Source organism: Neofelis nebulosa, chromosome 3, assembly GCF_028018385.1.
Source record: "Neofelis nebulosa isolate mNeoNeb1 chromosome 3, mNeoNeb1.pri, whole genome shotgun sequence".
Lineage (NCBI taxonomy): Eukaryota > Metazoa > Chordata > Mammalia > Carnivora > Felidae > Neofelis > Neofelis nebulosa.
The window spans coordinates 174,643,293-174,668,049 of NC_080784.1; the positions used below are offsets into that span (position 1 = coordinate 174,643,293).

The 24,757-nt window shown below is 36.4% G+C and overlaps 1 protein-coding gene across 6 annotated transcripts in view; it reads left to right on the plus strand.

Annotated features, from left to right (window-relative positions):
* The first annotated feature begins 268 nt into the window (after positions 1-268).
* Positions 269-24,757, plus strand: part of TMEM156 (transmembrane protein 156) — a 52,274-nt gene continuing 27,785 nt past the window's right edge. For all 6 annotated transcript variants that reach the window (XM_058722858.1, XM_058722861.1, XM_058722863.1 and 3 more), the window contains exon 1: positions 269-444. In XM_058722858.1, the coding sequence (XP_058578841.1) occupies positions 357-444 (88 nt within the window). In that variant the 5' untranslated portion in view covers positions 269-356. The remainder of the gene's footprint in view (positions 445-24,757) is intronic.

Genomic DNA, 24,757 nt, shown 5'->3' on the forward strand with positions numbered 1-24,757 from the left:
AAATCTAGGTGATGACAAGATCTTTCCTTCTTGACATCATTTCTTTATCTTTCTTGTTTAGAAGATAGTTTGAAAGTGTCTATCAGACAGTAGTCTTCTTAATGGAAAGTGACTCAAAATGAAAAAGTCTCAGTTCAAGGCCTCTTTTTTTACAATCGATCTTAGCCAAAAGCCTGAGAAGCAATCAAGCCCTCTTTTTTTTTTTTTTTTTTTTTTTTTTTTTTAGTCTTACACAAAAGGAAGTGAGTATGAAGTTGCTTGCATAAACTTAAAGAACTGCAGAGATGAAACCCAAAGCAGGAAGAAACATGCCACCAATGTACTGGAGGGGAACACACTGTGTCATGTGAATAGACATGACAAAAACAGCCTTCTTTAAATTACTTTTGGCAATTGTGATCGCATTCATTTTAATTTTGCCAGAACATTTTAAGACACCAAAAGGTGAGTACATAATTATAATTTATCTTTTCTTTTTCTAATTAAAAAAAAATTATGATAGGTAACGGTTACAAGGAAAGATCCTCTCTTGGATACACGCTGCCTGGGCTGAAGTTCTATGTCTGAAAAGTTAAGAAAATGAGATTGTAATTTTAGTTGGCTGTTATATAGCACAGTAACCTTATTTGCAGTACTTAATTATTGTGGCATACCGTAGTGAAATAAAAAATGAAAAGAAATATTTAAAAAGTGTAGTCTAGATTTTAAACATTGAGTTTACATTCATCTCACATGATTTTGCTCTTTGAAGTAGTTTCCTTCAAAACAGTTTTAAGTATGCTTTTACACTCTAGACTTATTTCACAAAGTGAGTTATATTTGTTATGTTAAAGGTGTTTGATTTCCCTCTACCACAGCTATTTCACACAAATAACTCACTGTTGCTTTTTGAAAAATAAGAGAATTTGAAATAAGATGGGTGCAAATTTCAGCAGGTGTGTGCATATGTATATTTGTAACTAGAGAAAAAATGGAACAACATGTCCTCTGCGGATATTTCAGGGATTTGTGATATGATTGTTGGAACCTAGGATAAGAAAATAAATAAATGTAAATTTGAACTATTTTTATATGTCAGTAAAAGATTTAAAATATATATAAATGTGCGTTCGGAAAATAGTTGTGCTCCCTAGCATTTAATAATAAGAAAAAGTAAAAAGAAAACACTATATTCTATCATTAAAGTTATATGAATTTGCTTAAAATCAGGGAAAAGCTTATATTTGATGACATTCTGCCATGATTACTGTTGCATGTACATGATACTAAGTGGCCAGATAACAATATTTTTGCTAAATAAACACTATGTGCAATTTTGTGAATGATTGAATTTTTCAAAATTTTCTTGGTTTTCTGGCATTGTGTTGCTCAGACTAAACAATCATAACATACATTTTTAATTCTTGATTCCACTTAGTGAAAATATAGAGAATAGTTAGAATTGGAATGGAGATAACTTATTTCAACTTTTAAGCCTTTTAAATAGTAAGCTGATTTGATAGTTATCTAAGGTAGGCCATGAAGATGGACCTCACATCTCCAAAAAATCAGGTTCATCTAACGAAAACCAAGTAATCAGCCTCAAAAAAGATTTCATAAACTATTTGCTAACTGTTGGTTACTGTGTTATGAGAACTGGTGATTGCCAGAGCATGTGAAAAGCTTTTCTTTCTTGGGCAGATGTCTTGACAGTAATCAACCATTAATGATTTTTGTGTTTTTACTTTCACAACTAATTACAATCAGCTCTCACTACTACCTATATTGCCTCTGCAAACTTAAAATAGCCACTTCGCTTTTCCTGGTCCAAGAACAGCACAGATAGATATTTCCTTGGACTCTTTAGGGGGATGGATTTATTTGGGAATTTTATTTCAAAGGGACCTTCCTTGGGGCCAACAAACAAAAATGTTTGAAAACTGTCATCTTATCCTGATGTCATTTTGTGGTAGAAGGGATTTTGCACACAGCCACCATAAATGAAAGGTTGATGATTGAGTAAAATATTTTACACATGCAATAGTGCACATTTTATATTTTATAATGGTTTATGGATCACCGGGAACAAGGTCATATAGCTTCATTTTATCTAGTCTAATACAGATCCAACTAAAGGCAAATGATTATTTCACTTTTTTTCAGTAATTTTAAAATCACAGTTATAGTTGCCTTATGAAATAAGTTGACATGTCATATTTCATAAAATAAAATACCTGGTAAAAATTTTTAGATGTTCAAGAAGTGCTGAAATTAACCTTGAGATTCTCCTGTATAGTCCTACTCTTCTTATCAGTTACTTGTGGGTTTTTTCCCCCATTTTTTTCTTACATCCTATTCACTTTAATTTCTAAGATAAATATTATAAAATGATTTTTACTTATAAATTATTCACTGATACCACGTCGTTAACACATCAAATGAATTCAGAAGGAATCTTAATGAGGAATAATGTATTCATGAGGTTTAATAGATTTGATTTCAAAATAATAAACCCTCTGAAGGCCTAAGTTAAAAATAGAGAACTGTGTTTGATCATTTTTCATCAAGAATGTGTCTGAGTCTCTGAATAATCATTACTCAGAATATTCAATTATCATAATTACACAGTATAAGCTATCTAGTCTAACTTTATTGAAGAAGAGGAACTTCTTCAATGGTGTTTTGGACTTTTAATGAGTTTGCATTGAGCATGCACTGGCAAGAGAAACTATTTTAATACTTCCAGTTTATTTGAAAGACAGCTTATACTAAGATACAGTAGTTAATGTAATGATTTGTTACACTTACATTGCATGTAGATAGTGGAGATAGAAAAGGAATAGATATATTTTGATTCAGAGATGCTTGCAATTAAGAGAGCCTGGGTTGCCCCAAACAGGAGACTTCACCAACCAACTTTTATTGGACTTACAGTGTTTAAGAGAGAGAGACCTGCTTAACCCATATCAATCTCAGTGATCTTTTATTTATTTATTCCTCCGGTCATGAACAGTGCCTACCTGTGCTGGCTTCTGCAGCACATATACTGAAATTGGAATGAATAGTGTCTACCTGTACCAGGAACCCGGGGCTACAAAAACAACAGGCAACTCTTCCTTCAAGCAGTTTTCAGTTAGCGGGAGGCCTGACTGGTAAATAATTAAATACAATACTGTAATTACTGAAATAGCAATGTAAAAAGGTACAATGGAAACATAAAAGTTGCTTCCAGGCCTGTCTGGGGAGGATGTTCCTTCCATTTTTGTTGCAAAGAGATAACTGTCAGAGCTCTAATGATCAGCTAATATTTCTCCTTACCTGCTTGCAGAAGCACTAAGAGAAGCAATTATTTTCAAATAAAATGTACTCATATAAATATCTCAGAAGTTCTTGAAGCCAGAAATTGTAGTCATACAAATGTCTTACTGATAATTCATGGCAATGCAAGACAGGAATAGCAGAGATAACAACACCTCAAACCTAATTTTATTTAGCTATTTGACTTCCTCGCTTACTTGCAAGAGCCAAACTGACATAAACTATGTTTACCAGCTTTCATTTTCCCTGGCATTTCACACTTTCTGATGGAAATGGTAGTATAATGGACCGTGAACTGCAAGAAAACAGTGGACAAAGGAACTTAACTTACAAAGTATACAAAGTATAGGATAAACCCTGAAGTATTCAAGCCTATGTACACATTACTCATGTCTGTATTATAAAGAACAGTGTTATCAAGAGTAACTGCAACTAATTTGCCTGAAAGTGTTCTTAGTTCTTAAAAATGGGCACTTAATTTTTCTCTCATTAACTGGCTCGTTAAAAAGTTAATCAACAATCCCCAATAAGGTCTGGGATATAGACTAACAACTATTAAAAAAATTTTTTTTTAATGTAATAAATACTTACACATGTACCAGGTACTATACCAAGTACTTTTACAAGTAATAACTCATTCTGACACATTAAATACTTCATCTCATTTGTGGCAAAGCATCATTCTCAAGAGAGACTATTCTGAAAATATTCAGAAAGAAGGAATAAAACTAGATGGGTAGATTTACTTTGTTGTGACATTTTATTTCTTACAGAATTTTCTGAATCTTTATGGAATGCAAATGGCTACTGATCGACACAGTATGTTTACAAATATATTGTAGACATTAGATGCTGGCAAAAAAAAAAAATAGACACGGCTAAATAAAATGCTTTCCACTGCTTTGGCAGAACGGGTTTTATTCTGTTAGATTATATACAGCAACCCTTGCTTGGGATGCTTTCTATTAGGTTCTCATTGCATTGGTAGATGCCCTTTCTGTACACCTTTTTTGTTTTTATAGAAAAACAACTTTCTTTAAAATAATAATGCAGTAATATATCGTACCCTGATACTGCTGTTTCTTTTCTCCATAGCACTCATACCCTATATAACTTACTTATCGTGTGTACTTTTTGCTGTCTGATTTCTCCAAATAGAGCATAAACTTGATGAAAATGAGGTTTTTGTCTGTTTAGGTCATATTTTAAGCACTTAGGACAGTACCTGCCACATTAAGAGGCACTCACCAAGTATTTGTTGATGGAGTGAATTTTCTGACTCATACTGTAAAGGAAATAAAAGTGAAACATTCTTGAAGGAAGCATTTCTTATCTGATCATCATAACCACCTTTTGATTTAGGCAGATCAGGCACTATTATCCTCCTCTTGTATTTTTGAAGCAAAATTTTACTTCCCACCTAGAACTTTTAGGTTGTGCAATGTATGAAATTTATTTCACAGAATCTTTCACTTAAAAGATATGTGTCTGTTTACCCTAGGTTATTTTCCTACCATTTTTTTTCCCATGGAGAGTTTCATAATGTGCATTTACTTCCCTATTTTGACAAGTAAAGTCAGCAATCTTTCTTATCTCCCACTGTTCCACATACTGTTACCATAAATTAAAAGTAACCCCAAACTTTGCCCCTTTTCCCCAAGAAATATTTTAAATTGTCTTTCCCAAATGTTCTATGAATAAATCCATATCCTGTCTAGACTCCCCTGTTCCTTACCTGGTTAACACCATCAACGTATCATTCATTTGCAACATGATGTATTTTTACCCTTTCCAACTCAATATTACTAGAGAAGCCTCAATTACTGAACCCAAGATGGAAATGTAATTATTTGAACTTTTGCTATTGAAATTGATACTCTTTGAGTCTATACCAGTTGTTAAAGAGGCAGACCTGTAACCAAAGGAAAAAAAAAGTATGTTAACTAATATCTCTGTAATTAGGCAGCTAAGCCATTAGCTTTTTTTCTCTCCTGGCAGCTAATAATTTTTTTAAGTTTATTTATTTATTTTGAGAGAGAGAGTGAATGGGGGAAGTTTAGAGAGAGAAGAAGAGAGAGAATCCCAAGCAGGCTCTGCACTGTCAGCAGGAGCCTGATGTCTGGCCTTGAACTCAGAACTGTGAGATTATGATATGAGCTTAAATCAAGAGTGGGACATTTAACCAACTGAACGACCCAGGCACACTAGCTAATATTTTTAAATTGCTGAATTATGATGCAGAATATCCAATAATGATTAAAGCTATTTAAAATTTTTTAAATGTTTGTTTGTTTGTTTATTTATTTATTTATTTATTTATTTATTTATTTAGAGATAGAGTGTGTGGGGGGAAGGGCAGAGAGAGACGGAAACACAGAATCCAAAGAAGGCTCCAGACTCTGAGCTGTCAGCACAGAGCCCGACAGCGATCATGACCTGAGCTGAAGTCGGACGCCTGAGCCACCCAGGCGCCCCTGATTAAAACTATTTAGAAACAATTGGAGGTGTTTTGTTTAGTTTGGCTATTTTTTTAAAAGCACAATTTACATACAGTAAAATACAAAGATCTTAAGTGTTCGGTTTTATAAATTTTGACAATCATATGTGACTATGTAACTACAACCCCATACAAAATACAGATTTTCATCACTCCCAGAAGGATTCCTTTTGCTCATTTCTGTCAAATTTTCTCCTATTCCCAAGTCAACTTTCTGACCTGTGTCACCATAGTTTAGTTTTATCCCTTCTTATACTTTATATAGATGGAATCATCACACAGTATCTATTTTTGATCTAGCTTCTTTAGCTTAGCATAATGTTTTTGAGATTCACCCATGTTATTAAGTGCATCACTAGCTCTTTTCTATTTATTGCTAAATAGTCCATTATACAAATATATCGCATTTGTCCCTTATGCCACTGGGTTGTTTCCAGTTATTGGCCATTATAAATGTGCTGCTATGAACATTTTTGTACAACTCTTCATATGAAAATATGTTTTCATTTCTATCAGGTAACTAGTAGTAAAATAGCTCAATATATTTAATTTGATAAGAAACTGCCAAATGCATCTCCAAAGTGGTTGTACTAGCTATGTTTCTGGTGGTAAAAATTGCTTATTTTCTTCAGTTTGTATTTCATATACTGAACCAGTAACACTTAGAATATGTATTGTCTGAAAGAATCCATGCTTCTTCCAAAGTTCCTTGACAACTCGTTAACAGAGAAATAGCCTAGGTATTGGGAAAATATGACTTGACGTAGAGTAGTTTCTGGAGCTGCTCTTGTCTGTCAAACAATGAAGATTTTACTGTACATTCTCACTTATTTCTGAAGGTCAACAGAGAGTTGAGACTTCTATTCTTGCATTCAACCTTGAAAAATACTCTTGGCACAAAATATCTAAAAATGTGAGATAAAACATTAAAAACTAAAACATTAAGAACAACAACAAAATATATAGTTGAACTACTAACAAAATAAGAAAACTCCTCAAAGGTGGAAAATGATTATAAATTATGAATTCAGACTGGTAAGCAAGAGTAAACAGATTGGTCACCTGAGTGGCCTAGAGTCTGTTTCATGGGTCATACATGGTAGACAGAAGCCAGAGCTTAAGACTGGGACCCCAAGGGTGACGTGCTCTGTGAAGGAGTAAGGAATAATCTAGGGAAAACTTGTCTGGCTATAAGGAAATTTGTCTGCCTTTACCTAGGCCCTGGAGAGAGTAAGGAAAAAATTTCCCTTGAGAGTTTGTGAACACAAGTTGGCCATAGCTTGGATATTAATGATCATTGCCTATAAGGTGTGAAAGGCCAAATCCAAGAATTAGGTCTTATCTTTGTTTTTTTTTTTTTTTCTTGTATAAATTTGACATGTGACATTGTTCCCTAGTACTTTGTTGAGGATTTTTACATCTGTGTTCATCAGAGATATTGGCCTGTAGTACTTTTGTGTGTGTGTGTGTGTGTGTTGTCTCTATCTGGTTTTGGTATCATGGTAATGCTGGATTCAGAATGAATTTGGATGTTTTCCTTCCATTTCTATTTTTTGGAATACTTTGAGAAGAATAGATATTAACTCTCCTTTAAAATTTTTTTTTTAATGTTTATTTACTTTTTTGAGAGAGAGAGAGAGAGAGAGAGAGAGAATGAGAGAGAGAGAGAGAGAAAGAGAGAAAGAGAGAGGAGGACAGAGAGAGAAAGAGGGAGACACAGAATCTGAAGCAGGCTCCAGCCTCTGAGCTGTCAGCCCAGAGCCTGACACAGGGCTTGAACCCACAGACTGCGAGATCATGACCTGAGCTGAAATTGGATGCTTAACTGACTAAGCCACCCAGGCACCCCTATTAACTCTTCTTTAAATATTTGGTGGAATTTGCTTGTGAAGCCATCTTGTCCTGGTCCAACTTTTTTTGGTGTTGGGAGTTTTTTGATTACTGATTCAGTTTCTTGGCTATTCACATTTTCTATTTCTTCCTATTTCAGTTTTGGTAGTTTATATGTTTATATGAATTTATCCATTTCTTCCAGGTTGTCCAATTGGTTGGCCTATAGTTTTTCACAATATTCTTTATAATTGTATTTCTGTGGTATTGGTTGTTATTTCTCCTCTTTCATTTATGACTTTATTTATTTGGGTCATTTCTCTTTTCTTTTTGATAAGTCTGGCTTGAGGTTTATCAATTTTATTAATTTTTCAAAGAATCAGCCCCTGGTTTCACTGATCTGTTCTACTGTTTTTCTAGTTTCCACACCATTTATTTCTGCCTTAATCTTTATTACTTCCTTCCTTCTTCTGGTTTTGGGTTTTGTTTGTTGTTCTTTTTCTAGCTCCTTTAGGTGTAGGGTTAGGTTGTTTATTTGAGGGTTTTGTTGTTGTTGTTGTTGTTTTGCTTTTTGAAGTAGGCCTGTATTGGTATAAACTTTCCTCTTATAACAGCTTTTACTGCATCCCAAAGGTTTTGGATTGCTGTGTTTTCATTTTCATTTGTTTCCATGTATTTAAAAATTTCTTCTTTGATTTCCTGGTTGACCCATGCATTGTTTAGTAGCATGTTATTTAACCTCCATGTATTTGTGGTCTTCCCAGATTTTTTCTTGTGGTTGACCTCTAGTTTCAAAGTTTTATGGTCAGAAAAGATGCATGGTATGATTTCAATCTTTTTGTATTTGTTGAGGCCTGTTTTGTGGCCCAGTATGTGACCTATTCTGGAGAATGTCCCATGTGCACTTGGAAAGAATGTGTATTCTGCTGCTTTAGGAAGAAATGTTCTAAATATATCTGTTAAGTCCATCTGGTCCAATGTGTCATTCAAAGCCATTGTTTCCTTGTTGATTTTATGTTTAAATGATCTGTCCATTGATGTAAGTGGGCTATTAAAGTCCCCTAGCATTATTGTATTATTATTGATTAGTTACTTTATGTTTGTTATCAACTGTTTTATATATTTGGATGCTTACATGTTGGGTGCATAAATATTTACAACTGTTAGATCTTCTTGGTGGATTGTCCCCTTTATTATGATATACTCCCCTTCTTTATCTTTGTTACAGTCTTTGTTTTATTTTTTAAAGTTTATTTATGTATTTTGAGAGAGAGAGAGAGAAAGAGAGAGAGAGAAAGAGAGAGCACGAGCATGAGAGGGGCAGATAGAGAGAGAATTCCAAGCAGGCTATCAGTACACAGCCCAATGCAGGACTCAGTCTCACAAACTGAGAGATCATGACCTGAGCCTATCTCAAGAGTCAGGCACTTAACCAGCTGAGCCACCCAGACACCCCTCCAGTCTTTGTTTTAAAGTGTAGTTTGCCTGATGTAAGTATTGCTACTTTGGCTTTTTTTTTTTTTTTTTTTGACATCCATTTGCATGATAAATGTTTCTCCATCCTCTACTTTCAATCTGCAGGTATCTTCAGGTATCTTAAGTCTAAACTGTGTCTCTTGGAGGCAACATATAGATAGATCTTACTTTTTTAATCCATCCTGACACCCTATGTCTTTTTGTTGGAGCATTTAGTCATTTATATTCAAAGTAATTATTAATAGATACATACGTATTGCCATTTTATTACTTGTTTTGTTGTTGTTTCTGGAAATTTTCTCTGTCCCTTTCTAGTATTTGTCACTTTTGGTCTTTTCCTCCCAAAGAGTCCCTTTTAATATTTCTTGCAGGACTGGTTTAGTGGTCATGAACTCTTCTGGTTTTTGTTTGTCTGGGAAAATCTTTCTCTCTCCTTCTTTCTAATAGCCTTGCTGGAGAGAACACTCATGGCTGCAGATTTTTTTCCATTCAGCACTTGAAATATATCATGTCACTCCCTTCTGGCTTGCCAAGTTTTTGCTGAGAAGTCTCCAGTTAGCCTTATGGGTCTTCCCTTGTAAGTTAAGGACTTCTTTTGTCTGGCTGCTTTTAAGAGTCTTTCTTTATCACTATATTTTGCAAATTTAATTATGTCTTGGTGTTGCCCTGCTTTTGTTAATTTTGATGAGAGTTCTCTGTGCCTCCTGGATCTGGATGTCTGTTTCTTTCCCCAGATTAGGGAAGTTTTCAGCTATTTTCTCAAATAAATTTTCTGCTCCCCTTTCTCTCTCTTCTTCTTTTGAGACTCCTGTAATACGAATGTTATTATGGCTGATTGAGTCACTGAATTCCCTAAGTGTATTCTCATGTTCCATAATTCTTTCTCTCTTTTGTTCACCTTCATTATTTTCCATTACTTTGTCTTCTAGGTCATTAATTCATTCCTCTGCTTCCTTCAGCCTGCTCTTCATTGCATCAAGCCTATTTCTAATCTCTTTTGCTACATTCTTTATCTCTGATTGATTCTTTCTTCACTCTTTTATCTCTGTGGTAAGGATCTCACTAATGTCTTCTTTTCTCAAGTCCAATGAGTATACTTATGATTGTTGCTTTAAATTCTCCATCAGGCATGTTACTTATATCTGTTTCACTTAGATCTCTGGCTGTGGCCTTACCTTGTTCTTTTATTTGGCATGAATTCCTCCATCTTGGCATTTTGTCTAAGTCTCTGCCTTCTTCTCTGTGTTAGAAAAGGCAGTTATGTTTCCTTCTCCTAAAAGTAGTGGCTTTATGAGGAGGTCATGTAGTGTCAAGGGCCTGGAGCTTCAGGTGTATGCTGTGTGTGCCCTGCTATTTTGTTTTAGCTGCTCTATCCTTCAGGTAAGTCATTTGCAGAGGCTTTCTTTGCCTGCTGTGGGCAGTGTTTGGTCCTTGGTCTGAATGTGGCAAGTATTAACTAGGTGTGCTCTGGTCTGCTTGTGAAATGAGACCTGATACCACTTCCATCAGAACTGAGACCATGCAGAAATCTCTGGTCAGATGTGGTGTGGGCAGAGGTTTCTGCTGGTCTTCTAGGGGAGGGGACCCTCCATGCTGGGACTGAGGCAAGCTTGACTGAGAAGAGTAGTCTAGTCTGAACTCAGGGGACATGGTGTAAGCAAGTTAGGTAGCCAGTGTCAGTGCTATGCTGCCTCCTGCAAGTGGCTCTGTGTTTATGCTGAGGGGTGGGGAGGGAAATGGTGACAACCAGTTCCTTTGTTACCTGAGAGGCATTTCCACGAAGCTGCCTCTCAGGCATATGCTCTGAGAAGAGCAAATAATCTCCCCGCTGTGTGCCCCAGGCTCTCTTCAGATTATTGTTTCCATGCTGTATGCCCCTGGGCTGTTTGCCTGCCTTCTCTCCCTGACCCCTCTTGGCTCTATCCCGGCCTAGCCCACTGACCTTTAAAACTCAAAACTTCAAGCCCCACTGGTTGTAAGATCTCAAAAAATACGACCCCTCTCATTTTCCAAGCCAATGGCTATGGGAAATGTTCTCCTTGTGTATTCCCCTCTGTGCTCCTCTCTCTCTCTCTCTCTCTCTCTCTCTCTCTCTCCCCCTTCTCCATTACCATGGCTCCCTCCCCTCTGCAGTATCTGTGATCCATTTCTCCCCTAAACCATAGCTCCACACTTTTTACCTTCTTCAATGTGGACTCTTCTCTCCCTTTTGTTGTGGAGTTTGTTCTGTCAGTCTTCAGGTTGATTTCTGGAGTATTAGGATGATTTGATAGTTATCTAGCTGTGTTCATGGGACAAGATGAGCCTAGGATCCTGGTCCTCCAACTCTGCCACCATCTTCCCTCTCTCATTTGACGTTTTTTAGATTTCACTTATAAATGATATCATATAGTAACTGTCTTTCTTGATCTTATTTTACTTAGGATAATGTACTCAAGTCCATCAATTTTGTCACAGATGGCAGGATATTCTCCTTTCTCATAGGTGAACAATACTACATTTGTGTATATATAACACATTTTCTTTATTCATTCACCCATTGATGGGCACTTGAGTTATTCCCATATCTTGGCTATTGTGAATAATACTGTGATAATACTGTATGGGCATGCAGATATCTCTGTGAACTCCTGTTTTCATTTCCTTTGGGTATCTACCCAGAAGAGGAACTGCTGAATGATATGATCTATTTTTAATTTTTTGAGGATCCTCCATATTGTTTTCCATAGTGGACAGACTAATTTATACTCTAGCAGTATATAAGGATTTCTTTTTTACCACACCAAGAAATTTAATTTAAAGTGATTTTGAGATAATGTGGTATTAGATACCAAGCAGAGGTAAACAGCAATCCTTTCTGGAGGAAAACATCTTCAAATCAGATCTCAAATAATTTCCCAAACAAAATTCTAAGTAACACGAGCTATTGTCAAAAATCATAAAACACATGAAGGCTTATGGGCACCTAGTTGGCTCAGTCAGAGGAGCGTGTGACTCTTGATCTCAGGGTCATGAATTCAGGCCCCATGTTGGGTGTAGAGATTACCAAAAATAAATAAATAAACTTTAAAAACCCCACATGAACAGACAATAGTCAACAGAGACAAAAATAGCAGAATCAGATCTTTAAAGAATTCAGATATTGGGGTTATGAGATATATCATATAGAGTAAATATTTAGTTTGTTTCAATAAAAAATGGTATCAAATGAGTATGAGTAAAAAACAAGACTATTAAAAATAATCAGGCAGATTTATGAATCACTATATTATATACCTGAAACTGAAATATCATGCAGATTGGAAAAAGAATAACTTGAAAGTCTAATTATGAAATTATAATAAGATGAAGTAGAAACACAAGGAATGGAATAAATGGATCAGACACAACTGAATAATGAATTGGAATATATATCTGAAGAAATTACTGAGAACACAACACAGAGAGCCAGAGAAAGAGCAAATATGAAATAGAGATTAAGAGACATAGAGAACAAAGGGAGAAATCTCTAATGAAGCTATCAAAGGAGAGAAGAGACAGAATGGGGAAACGACTATGTTTGAAGAGATGTGGCTGAGAATTTTACAAAAGTGAAGAAAGACATACATCCTCAGATTCAGGAAAGCTAACAAGTCCCTACCAGAATAAATACAAAATTCTCTAGAACATGAAAAAAAAAATCAAAAGTAACCAGAGATAAAGACTGATTTTCTTCAAAGGAAAATTAGGTAGCTCATTTCTTGAAAGCAACCATGAAACTCAGAGGCAGTGGAATAAGCTCTGCAAAGTACTGAGGTAAAATTAATGTCAATCTGGAACTGGTGAGATGTAGATTTTCAGATGAACAAAAACAGAGAGTTTGTAAACAGCAGATCTTCAGAGAAGGAATTTATAGAGAATTAACTATAGAAGAAAAGATATAATCCTAGAAGGGAGGTCAAACATGCAAGAAATGACAGGGGAAAGACCCTCAATAATTATAAGCATGTGGGTTTATCTAAATAAATCTTGAAAATGTTAACTGCATACAACAAAAATAACCACTGATTTGTGTGTCAATGAAAAAACAAGATAGAACTAATATGCTGTAGAAAAAAATAGCATCCCTTTCAGAGGCTGTAGGTGAGAATCCATTTTCTTTTCTTTTCCAGCTTCTGGAAGGTTTCTGCATGCCTTGGTTTGTGTCTTAACTTCCATCTTCAAAGCCAGCAATGGCCCGTTGAGTCTTTGTCACGTTGTGCTATTCAGACACACTCTTTTGCCTCTCCCTTCCATATTTCTGATTATATTAGGTCCTTGGATAATCTAGGATAATTCCCCCCAACCCCCTTTTTTAAGATAAGTGCACCAGCTATCTTCATTCCATCTTCTGCCTTAATTTCTCTTTGGCATGTAATGTAACATATTCACAGGTTCTGGGAATTAGGATGTGGACATTTTTGGCAGGTTATTGTTTCTGTCTATTAAAACTGAATAACAAAAGATAGGCAGACACATTCAGTAATGTTAGGATTGGAAAAGGACACAGTAGAAATTTAAAATGTAATAAGAGATTACTATTAATAACTTTAAGTCAATAGACTTAAAATGTTAAGGACATATTTATAGAAAAATATAACTTACCCAAGCTTACTTAGGAAGAAATGGAAAACTGAAGAGTGGTACCACAATTAAAGAAATTGAACCAATGGGTTAATATTTGCTAAAAGAAACCCTAGATTTGGGTAATTTTACATGCATGTTCTGCCAAACTTTCAAGAAATAGGTTGAATAGATAAAAAAAATATTATAATAAACATTTCCAGAAGATAGAAACAGGGGAGTTGGGGCGCCTGGGTGGCGCAGTCGGTTAAGCGTCCGACTTCAGCCAGGTCACGATCTCGCAGTCCGTGGGTTCGAGCCCCGCGTCAGGCTCTGGGCTGATGGCTCGGAGCCTGGAGCCTGTTTCCGATTCTGTGTCTCCCTCTCTCTCTGCCCCTCCCCCGTTCATGCTCTCTCTCTGTCCCAAAAATAAATAAAAATGTTAAAAAAAAAAAAAAAAAAAAAAAAAGAAACAGGGGAGTATTTTCCAATTTATTTTTTAAGGCTAGTATATATCTTGGTACCCAAACTTAACAATGATGGAACAAAAAAGAAAAACTTACAGGCCAATCTCATTTATAAACATTGATTAGGGGGTACCTGAGTGGCTTAGTCGGTTGAGCATCTGACTTTTGATTTTGACTCAGGTCATGATCCCAGGGTCCTGGGATTGAGACTCAGTCAGGCTCTGTGCTGAGCATGGAGCCTGCTTAAGATTCTCTGTCTGTCTGTCTGTCTCTCTCCCTCTGCCCTGTCCCCCATTTGCACTCTCTCTCCTAAAAAAAATATTTTTAAATAAAACATTAAGAATCTAATTGGATAGGGGCACCTGGCTGGCTCAGTCAGTAGAGTATGCAACTCTTGATCTTGGGGGTGTGAGTTCAAGCCCCATAATGGGAGATTACTCAAATTAAATCTTAAAAAAAAGAATCTAGAGGGGAAGATGGCCGCATAGAAGGGTGCTGGGCTCACCTTGTCCTGCTGATCACTTAGATTCCACTCACATCTGCCTAAATAACCCAGAAAACCACCAGAAGCCTAGCAGAATGGACTCTCCAGAGCCAAGTGTATACAAGAGGCCCATGGAAGAGGGTAGGAACGGCAGAGAGGCAGTGCATACTACACGGACTGGTAGGAGGGAGCCGGGGCAGTGGAGGGGCAGCCTGCCCGGCAAGGCAGAGCCCCCGAGTCTGGCTTGCAAAAGTGGAGGGGCTGGACTCTGTGAGTTCTGACAGCCAGAGGGACTTAACATCTGGAATGTTAAAAGTCAACAGCTCTGCTCTTGGAGAGCGGGGAGGGCGAGAGGAATCCAGGAGGGAGAGTTGTTGAGCCTGGGAAGACAGAGCTCAGCTTGGCAGGGGAACAAAGGTGCTTTCAAGTGCCATCTCCCTCTCCCGTCCCCTAGCCTAAATCCCAAAGGGAACCAGTTCCTGTCACTGAACTTGCTTGCACCACGCAAACACCCAACGCTGTGCTTCTGTGAATCCATCCCTCCGATGGGTCTGCTTCCCTCCGGGTGCCACAGGGCCCCTCCCACAGGGGACCACCAATTGAAAGCGAGCTGAGCCTACCCCTCCTGCCCCTGTGCACCTTGCAGATCCACCCCGGTTAATACGCCAGATCCCATCAAAGTAGCACCACAAGCCTGGCAGTGTGGAAGTAGCCCCGACAGGGGCCACACCACTTCACAGTGAGTCCTGCCCCTGGGAGAGGGGAAGATAAGGTACACACCAGTCTGACTGTGGCCCCAACAGTGGGCTGGGGACAGACATCAGGTCTGACTGCGGCCCGTCCACCAACACAAGTTACTCCAGACAGCACAGGAGAAGTGCCCTGCAGTTCAGCCCCACTCCAGGGACTATCCAAAATGACGAAACAGAAGAACTCTCCTCAAAAGAAACTCCAGGAAGTAGCGACAGCTAATGAATTGATCAAAACCGACTTAAGCAATATAACAGAACAAGAATTTAGAATAATACTCATAAAATTAACCACTGGGCTTGAAAAAAAGTATAGAGGACAGCAGAGAATCTATTGCTACAGAGATCAAGGGACTAATAAATAGTCATGAGGAGCTAAAAAGTTCTATAAATGAGATGCAAAATAAAATGGAGGTGACTACAGCTCGGATTGAAAAGGCATAGGAGACAATAGGTGAATTAGAAGATAAAATTATGGAAAAAGAGGAAGCTGAGAAAAAGAGAGATAAAAAATCCAGGAGTATGAGGGGAGAATTAGAGAACTAAGTGATGCAATCAAATGGAACAATATCTGTATAATAGGAAGTCCAGAAGAGGAAGAGAGAGAGAAAGGGGCTGAAGGTGTACTTGAACAAATCATAGCTGAGAACTTCCCTGATCTGGGGAAGGAAACAGGCATTGAAATCCAAGAGGCACAGAGAACTCCCTTCAGATGTAACTTGAATCAATCTTCTGCACGACATATCTTCTGAAACTGGCAAAATACAAGGATAAAGAGAAAATTCCAAAAGAAGCTAGAGATAAACACGCTCTTACTTATAAAGGGAGACCCATAAGACTAGTGGCAGACCTATCTACTGAAACTTGGCAGGACAGAAAGGAATGGCAGGAAATCTTAAATGTGATGAACAGAAAAAATATGCAGCCAAGAATCCTTTATCCAGCAAGCCTGTCATTCAGAATAGAAGGAGAGATAAAGGTTTTCCCAAACAAACAAAAACTGAAGGAATTAATCACCATTAAACCAGCCCTATAAGGGCTCCTAAGGGGGATTCTGTGAGTGAAATATTGCAAGGACCACAAAGTACCAGAGACATCACTACAAGCATGAAACCTACAGACATCACAATGACTGTAAACCCATATCTTTCTATAATAACACTGAATGTAAATGGACTAAATGCTCCAACCAAAAGACATAGGGTATCAGAATGGATAAATAAACAAGACCCATCTATTTGCTGTCTACAAGAGACTCATTTGAGACCTGAGGACACCTTCAGATAGAAAGTGAGGAGGTAGAGAACTATCTATCAGGCTACTGGAAGTCAAAAGAAAGCTGGAGTAGCCATACTTATATCAGAAAAACTAGACTTTAAATTAAGGGCTGTAACAAGAGATGAAGAAGGGCATTATATAATAATTACAGGGTCTATCCATCAGGAAGAGCTAACAATTATAAATGTCTATGCACTGAATATGGGAACCCCCAAAAACATAAGCAACCTTATTGATAAGAATGTGGTAATTTCAGGGGACTTTAATACTCCACTTATAGCAATGGAAAGATCATCTAGACACAGTATCAATAAAGACACAAGAGCCCTGAATGATACATTGGATCAGATGGACTCGACAGATATATTTAGAACTCTGCATCCCAAAACAACAGAATATGCTTTCTTCTCGAGTGCACATGGAACATTCTCCAAGATAGATCACACACTGGGTCACAAAACAGCCCTTCATATGGGGCGCCTGGGTGGCTCAGTCGGTTAAGCGGCCGACTTCGGCTCAGGTCATGATCTCACAGTCTGTGAGTTCGAGCCCCGCGTCGGGCTCTGTGCTGACAGCTCAGAGCCTGGAGCCTGTTTCAGATTCTGTGTCTCCCTCTCTCTGACCCTCCCCCGTTCATGCTCTGTCTCTCTCTGTCTCAAAAATAAATAAACGTTAAAAAAAAAAAATTAAAAAAAAAAAAAACAGCCCTTCATAAGTATGAAAGAATTGAGATCATACCATGCACACTTACAGACCACAATGCTTTAAACTTGAAATCAACCACAGGAAAAAGTCTGGAAAACTTCCAAAAGCATGGAGGTTAAAGAACACCCTACTAAAGAATGAATGGGTCAACCAGGCAATTAGAGAAGAAATTTTAAAATATATGGAAACAAATGAAAATGAAAATACAACAATCCAAACACTTTGGGATGCAGCGAAGGCAGTCCTGAGAGGAAAATACATTGCAATCCAGGCCTATCTCAAAAAACAAGAAAAATCCCAAATACAAAATCTAATAGAACACCTAAAGGAAATAGAAGCAGAACAGCAAAGACACCCCAAACCCAGCAGATAAAGAGAAATAATAAACATCAGAGCAGAAATAAACAATATAGAATCTAAAAAACCTGTAGAGCAGATCAATGAAACCAAGAGTTGGTTTTTTGAAAAAATAAACAAAATTGATAAACCTCTAGCCAGGCTTCTCAAAAAGAAAAGGGAGATGACCCAAATAGATAAAATCATGAATGAAAATGGAATTATTACAACCAATCCCTCAGAAATACAAGCAATTATCAGGGAATACTATGAAAAATTATATGCCAACAAACTGGACAACCTAGAAGAAATGGACCAATTCCTACGCACCCACACACTTCAAAAACTCAAACAGGAAGAAATAGAAAACTTGAACAGACCCATAACCAGCGAAGAAATTGAATCAGTTATCAAAAATCTCCCAACAATAAGAGTCCAGGACCAGATGGCTTCCCTGGGGAATTCTACCAGACATTTAAAGCAGAGATAATACCTATCCTTCTCAAGCTGTTCCAAAAAATAGAAAGGGAAGGAAAACTTCCAGACTCATTCTATGAAGCCAGCATTACTTTGATTCCTAAACCAGACAGAGACCCAGCAAAAAAAGAGAACTACAGGCCAATATCCCTGATGAATATGGATGCAAAAATTCTCAATAAGATACTAGCAAATCGAATTCAACAGCATATAAAAAGAAGTATTCACCATGATCAAGTAGGATTCATTCCTGGGCTGCAGGGCTGGTTCAACATTCGCAAATCAATCAATGTGATACATCACATTAATAAAAGAAAATATAAGAACCACATGATCCTGTCAATTGATGCGGAAAAAGCATTTGACAAAATCCAGCACCCTTTCTTAAAAAAAACCCTCAAGAAAGTCGGGATAGAAGGAACATACTTAAACATCATAAAAGCCATTTATGAAAAGCCCACAGCTAGTATCATCCTCAATGGGGAAAAACTGAGAGCTTTCCCCCTGAGATCAGGAACACAACAGGGATGTCCACTCTCACCGCTGTTGTTTAACATAGTGTTGGAAGTGCTAGCATCAGCAATCAGACAACAAAAGGAAATCAAAGGCATCAAAATTGGCAAAGATGAAGTCAAGCTTTCACTTTTTGCAGATGACATGATATTATACATGGAAAACCCGAAAGACTCCACCAAAAGTCTGCTAGAATTGATACATGAATTCAGCAAAGTCGCAGGATACAAAATCAATGTACAGAAATCAGTTGCATTCCTTTACACTAATGAAGCAACAGAAAGACAAATAAAGAAACTGATCCCATTCACAATTGCACCAAGAAGGATAAAATACCTAGGAATCAACCTAACCAAAGATGTAAAAGATCTGTATGCTGAAAACTATAGAAAGTTATGAAGGAAATTGAAGAAGATAAAAAGAAATGGAAAAACATTCCATACCCATGGATTGGAAGAATAAATATTGTTAAAATGTCAATACTACCCAAAGCTATCTACACAGTCAATGCAATCCACATCAAAATTGCACCAGCATTCTTCTCAAAGCTAGAACAAGCAATCCTAAAATTCATATGGAACCACAAAAGGCCCCGAATAGCCAAAGTAATTTTGAAGAAGAAGACCAAAGTGGAGGCATCACAATCCCAGACTTTAGCCTCTGCTACAAAGCTGTCATCATGAAGACAGCATGGTATTGGCACAAAAACAGACACATAGACCAATGGAATAGAATAGAAACCCCAGAATTAGACCCACAAGAGTATGGCCAACTAATCTTTGACAAAGCAGGAAAGAATATCCAATGGAAAAAAGACAGTCTCTTTAACAAATGGTGCTGGGAGAACTGGACAACAACATGCAGAAGAACGAAACTAGACCGCTTTCTTACACCATTCACAAAAATAAACTCAAAATGGATAAAGGAACTGAATGTGAGACAGGAAACCATCAAACCCTAGAGGAGAAAGCAGGAAAAAAACCTCTGTGACTTCAGCCGCAGCAATTTCTTACTTGACACATCCCCACAGGCAAGGGAATTAAAAGCAAAAAGGAACTATTGGGACCTCATGAAGATAGAAAGCGTCTGCACTGCAAAGGAACCAATCAACAAAACTAAAAGGCAACCAACAGAATGGGAAAAGATATTTGCAAATGACATATCAGACAAAGGGCTAGTATCCAAAATCTATAAAGAGCTCGCCAAACTCCATACCCAAAAAACAAATAACCCAGTGAAGAAATGGGCAGAAAACATGAATAAACACTTCTCTAAAGAAGACATCCGGATGGCCAACAGGCACATGAAAGATGCTCAACGTCACTCCTCATCAGGGAAATACAAATCAAAACCACAGTCAGATACCACCTCACGCCAGTCAGTGGCCGAAATGAACAAATCAGGAGACTATAGATACTGGTGAGGATGTGGAGAAACGGGAAGCTTCTTGCACTTTTGGTGGGAATGCAAACTTGTGCAGCCGCTCTGGAAAACGGTGTGGAGGTTCCTCAAAAAATTAAAAATAGATCTACCCTATGACCCAGCAATAGAACTGCTAGGAATTTACCCAAGGGATACAGGAGTGCTGATGCATAGGGGCACTTGTACCCCAATGTTTATAGCAGCACTTTCAACAGTAGCCAAATTATGGAAAGAGCCTAAATGTCTATCAACTGATGAATGGATAAAGAAATTGTGGTTTATATACACAATGGAATACTACTTGGCAATGAGAAAGAATGAAATATGGCCTTTTGTAGCAATGTGGATGGAACTGGAGAGTGTTATGTTAAGTGAAATAAGTCATACAGAGAAAGACAGATACCATATGTTTTCACTCTTATGTGGATCCTGAGAAACTTAACAGAAGACCATGGGGGAGGGGAAGGGAAAAAAAAAAAGGTTAGAGAGGGAGGGAGTCAAAACATAAGAGACTCTTAAAAACTGAGAACAAACTGAGGGTTGATGGGGGGTGGGAAGGAGGGGAGGGTGGGTGATGGGCATTGAGGAGGGCACCTGTTGGGATGAGCACTGGGTGTTGTATGGAAACCAATTTGACAATAAATTTCATATTAAAAAAGTAAATAAAAATAAATAAAAAATTAAAAAAAGAATCTAATTGGATAAAAATGATCAAACATGTATAAAGGTGTGTAAAATTATCAAATTAGATTTATACCTGGAATACAAGATGAGTTAGCATTAGCAAACCTAATAACATAACTCACTGTATTAACAGATTAAAGAAGAAAGAACACACAATCATCTCAAAGTTCTTGAATGAGCATTGAATTATATTCAACAGCCCTTGTAATGAAAAACCATTAGCAAACTAGGAATAGAAGAGAGCTTCCTTAAACTGATCTCCAAAAATGATTATATGAAATATTATTCTCAGTGATGAAATGTAAGTATTCTTTAAGATCAAGAACAAGCAAAGATGCCCTCTCTCAACATGTCTATTCTTCATGGTACTAGGGATCCTGGTAGTGCAATAAGTAAAAGAAATAAAAGTTATGAGGATTGGAAATCAATAAATAAGATTGTTTTTATTTGTAGTTGGTAAGCATATCTGCATAGAAAGTCCAAAAGATTTATACAAAATAAAAGTTAATAAGGAAGTTTATAAGTGGCAAAAAATAAAATTGATGTTCAAAAGTCAATTGTATTTCCATATGCCACTAACAAACCTAAAACACACCGTTAAACGATACTGTTGGCCCTAACAACAAAAAGTAAGGAACCCAGGAGGAAATCTAACAAAAGGTATATGGGGTATAATGTAGAGAGATCATTGAAAGATATCAAAGAAAGCCCAGATAAATAGAGAAAGGAAGGAAGAAAAAAGCGACAGGAGGAACTCAATATCTTATCTCTCTTTTCCAATGGATTTCAGGGTTCAAGTCAGAATCACAGCTAGGTCCCTCACTGATCTTAACAAGCTGATTCTAAAATTTATTGTAAAAAGCAAAGGGCCAAGAATAGCTAAGACACTTTTAAAAGAAATGAACAAGGTGAGTGGACTTTTCCTATCAGATATAAAAGCTTTTTTATGAAGCAAAAGTAATTAAGTCAGTGTAATTTGCCAAGATAGAAAAATGGATTAATGGAACAAAAATGAGATCCCAGAAACACACTCATATATCCATGGGTACTTGATATATGTCAGAGGTGTCTTTATGGGTAGCGAGGAAAAGATAGTCTACCCAATAAATGCTAATGAAATTGATTATCACATATGGAAAAAATTAACGTGGCTTCCTACTTCACACTGTACCCAATTCCAGATAGATTAAGAACAAAAATGTAAAGGCAAAACTTAAAAACTTTTAGAAGTTCATTTAACTTTAAGGGAAAAGGATTTCTTAAGGCACAAAGCACAAATTATAAAGAAATGATTGATAGATTTGCTGCATTCAAATTTAGAGCTTCTTTTATCTAAAAGATCATAAAGAAAATGAATTGATAAGGCATAATCTGTGAGAAGTTATCTTGATAAAATATTTAAAGACCTTCTTAAAATTTTAAATAGAAATTTTAAAGAACTCCCAAACAGTAATAAGAAAAAGAAAAACAACCTAACAGAAAAATATGTCAAAATAGAAAAAACAAGAAAATACACTTTGAAACATAGTGAGATTCTAGTTAATACTCACTGAATTGGCAAAACTTGAAAGGCCTTGGCCAATATGTATTGTCAATGGGAACCTTTACACATCACACAAAAGAATATAAATTGGTACAATCACTTCATATAACAATTTGGCATTTTCTAGGAAAATCAAAGATACACATACTGAAAACCCAGCAATTTTACTCAGTATGTATACTAGAGAAACTTCTGTATTTTTATACTGGCAGATATGTTCATCAACGTTCATAATAGCATTATTCAAACATAAAATTTACTGAGATAAGACTTACATATAATAAAATGCTCTAATTGTAAGTGTATAGTTCGAGGTTTCACAAATGTTCACACCAATGTAACTACCACCACAATCAAGATATAACACTTTCTAAAACCCCACAAAGGTCCCTCTTTCTCCTCTGCAGAAAAACCCTTCTCCCACTGTCAATATATTTTTCCATTTCCTAAGATTTCACATAAATGGGATAATAAACTATGTAATCATTTGTATCAGGCTTCTTTCCCTTGGCATAATGTATTTGAGTTTCATTGTGTACATGTTTTGTTTGGATCAGTATTTTCTTGCTTTTTGTTGCTGAATAGTATAGTCCATTATAAAGGTATGCCAGGAATTGCTTATATATTCACTAGTTGTTGGGCTTTTGGATTGTTTCCAGTTCATGGGTATTACAAATAAAAAAGCTGCCATGAAAATTCATGTATAGGTATTTTTATTTCTCTTGTGTAAATTTCTAGGAGTAGAATTATTGGGTCATATACGAAGTATATATTTAACATATAAAAGATGGAAATCTGTTTTCCAAAGTGGTTGCACTATTTTATGTTCCCACTGGCAATGTATGAGGGCTATAGTTCATAGCAGCATTATTCATAACAATAAAAATAGAAAGAATCCAAATGTTTACTGTCAGAAGAATAAACAACTTGTGGTATATTCATTCAAAACAATACTACAGACAATTAAATTAACTATAGCTATATGCAGCGACATGACTAAAACATATTAAACAAAAAAGGTAAGTCATAGATGAATACATATAGTATATTCCATATATATATGTGTATACACACACACACACACACACACACACACAAACACGTTTCCAAAATATGTTAAATGAAACACTGTTATTTAGGAATATGTACATCTTGGAAAGACTCTAAGATAAAGCAAAGGAGTGATAAACACAAAATTCATGATTGTGGTTAACCTCTTGGAAACGAATATGTAGGGATGAGAAGGGATAGGATAGGGTGCTTCAAAGATATTGGTAATATTAATATCCTTAATCTGCATGATAGATACATGGGTGTTTATTTTTATCATTCTTCAACTGACACGACACATTTTACATATGCTTATATATGATAAAGCTTTATCATAAAAATTAAAAAAGAAAATAAAGGTAGTTGATGTTTTTATAGCCTTACTCTCTGGCTTTCTTAAAAAAAAAGTTTGACTTGGGCATTTGTCCTATAGTGTAATGTATTTTTTTTTTAAGTTTATGTATTCATTTTGAGAGGGGGGAGACAGAGACAGAGACAGAGAGAGCAAGCATGAGTGGGGTAGGGGCAGAGAGGGAGGGAGAGAGAATTCCAAGCAGACTCTGTGCTGACACAGCGCAGAGCCTGATGCAGGGTTTGAACACATGAACTGTGAGATCACGACCTGAACTGAAGTCAAGAGCCAGAGGCTCAACCAACTGAGCCACCCAGGTGCCCCTGTAATGTTTTTTCCTAATTCTACTTAATATTCTATATACTTACGCTGCGAGATTGCAGTCATAGTACTGAAGTAATTCTGGAATGCATTTCTATCTCTGGGAGTGAGAATTTAGATGTCTCACTGCCAGCAACATTAATGGCAGTAGTTAAATTCATATATCCTTGTTTATGGAGATGAGAAAATAGGCCACCTGATAACAAAAATGATTGAGTACAATATAATATTTCTTAAAATTATACCAGGGAAGGATATATCCTCTATTTATTTCCTTTCCAATTGAATTATTTAAAACTAAGGTTTAAAAACCATCATAATTACCTCATAGTCATATATAAAGGATATACCATTAATTCAAGAAAGCCTAGTTGGTCACTTATTGGATAAGATGATTGTAATATTGACAGCAAAAATTTCTCTATCTAGATTGAGATTTGTGTTCATAGGAACACAAATTCAAGAAATGGAAAATTTTATAAGATGAAAAATGCCAGTAAGTAAAATGGAAACATGGCAAGAGATGTTTTTGTGTCTTTTAATAGTATAAAAAAACTATAGGTTATAGTGTTACATCAGATAGTACATTTCTTTCTCCTTCCTGTGACATTATTATTGAAGAAAATAGTTTTAAAAATTAGTTACAATTCAATCATAACATTGTTTATAAATATATTAACAAATATGTTAACAAA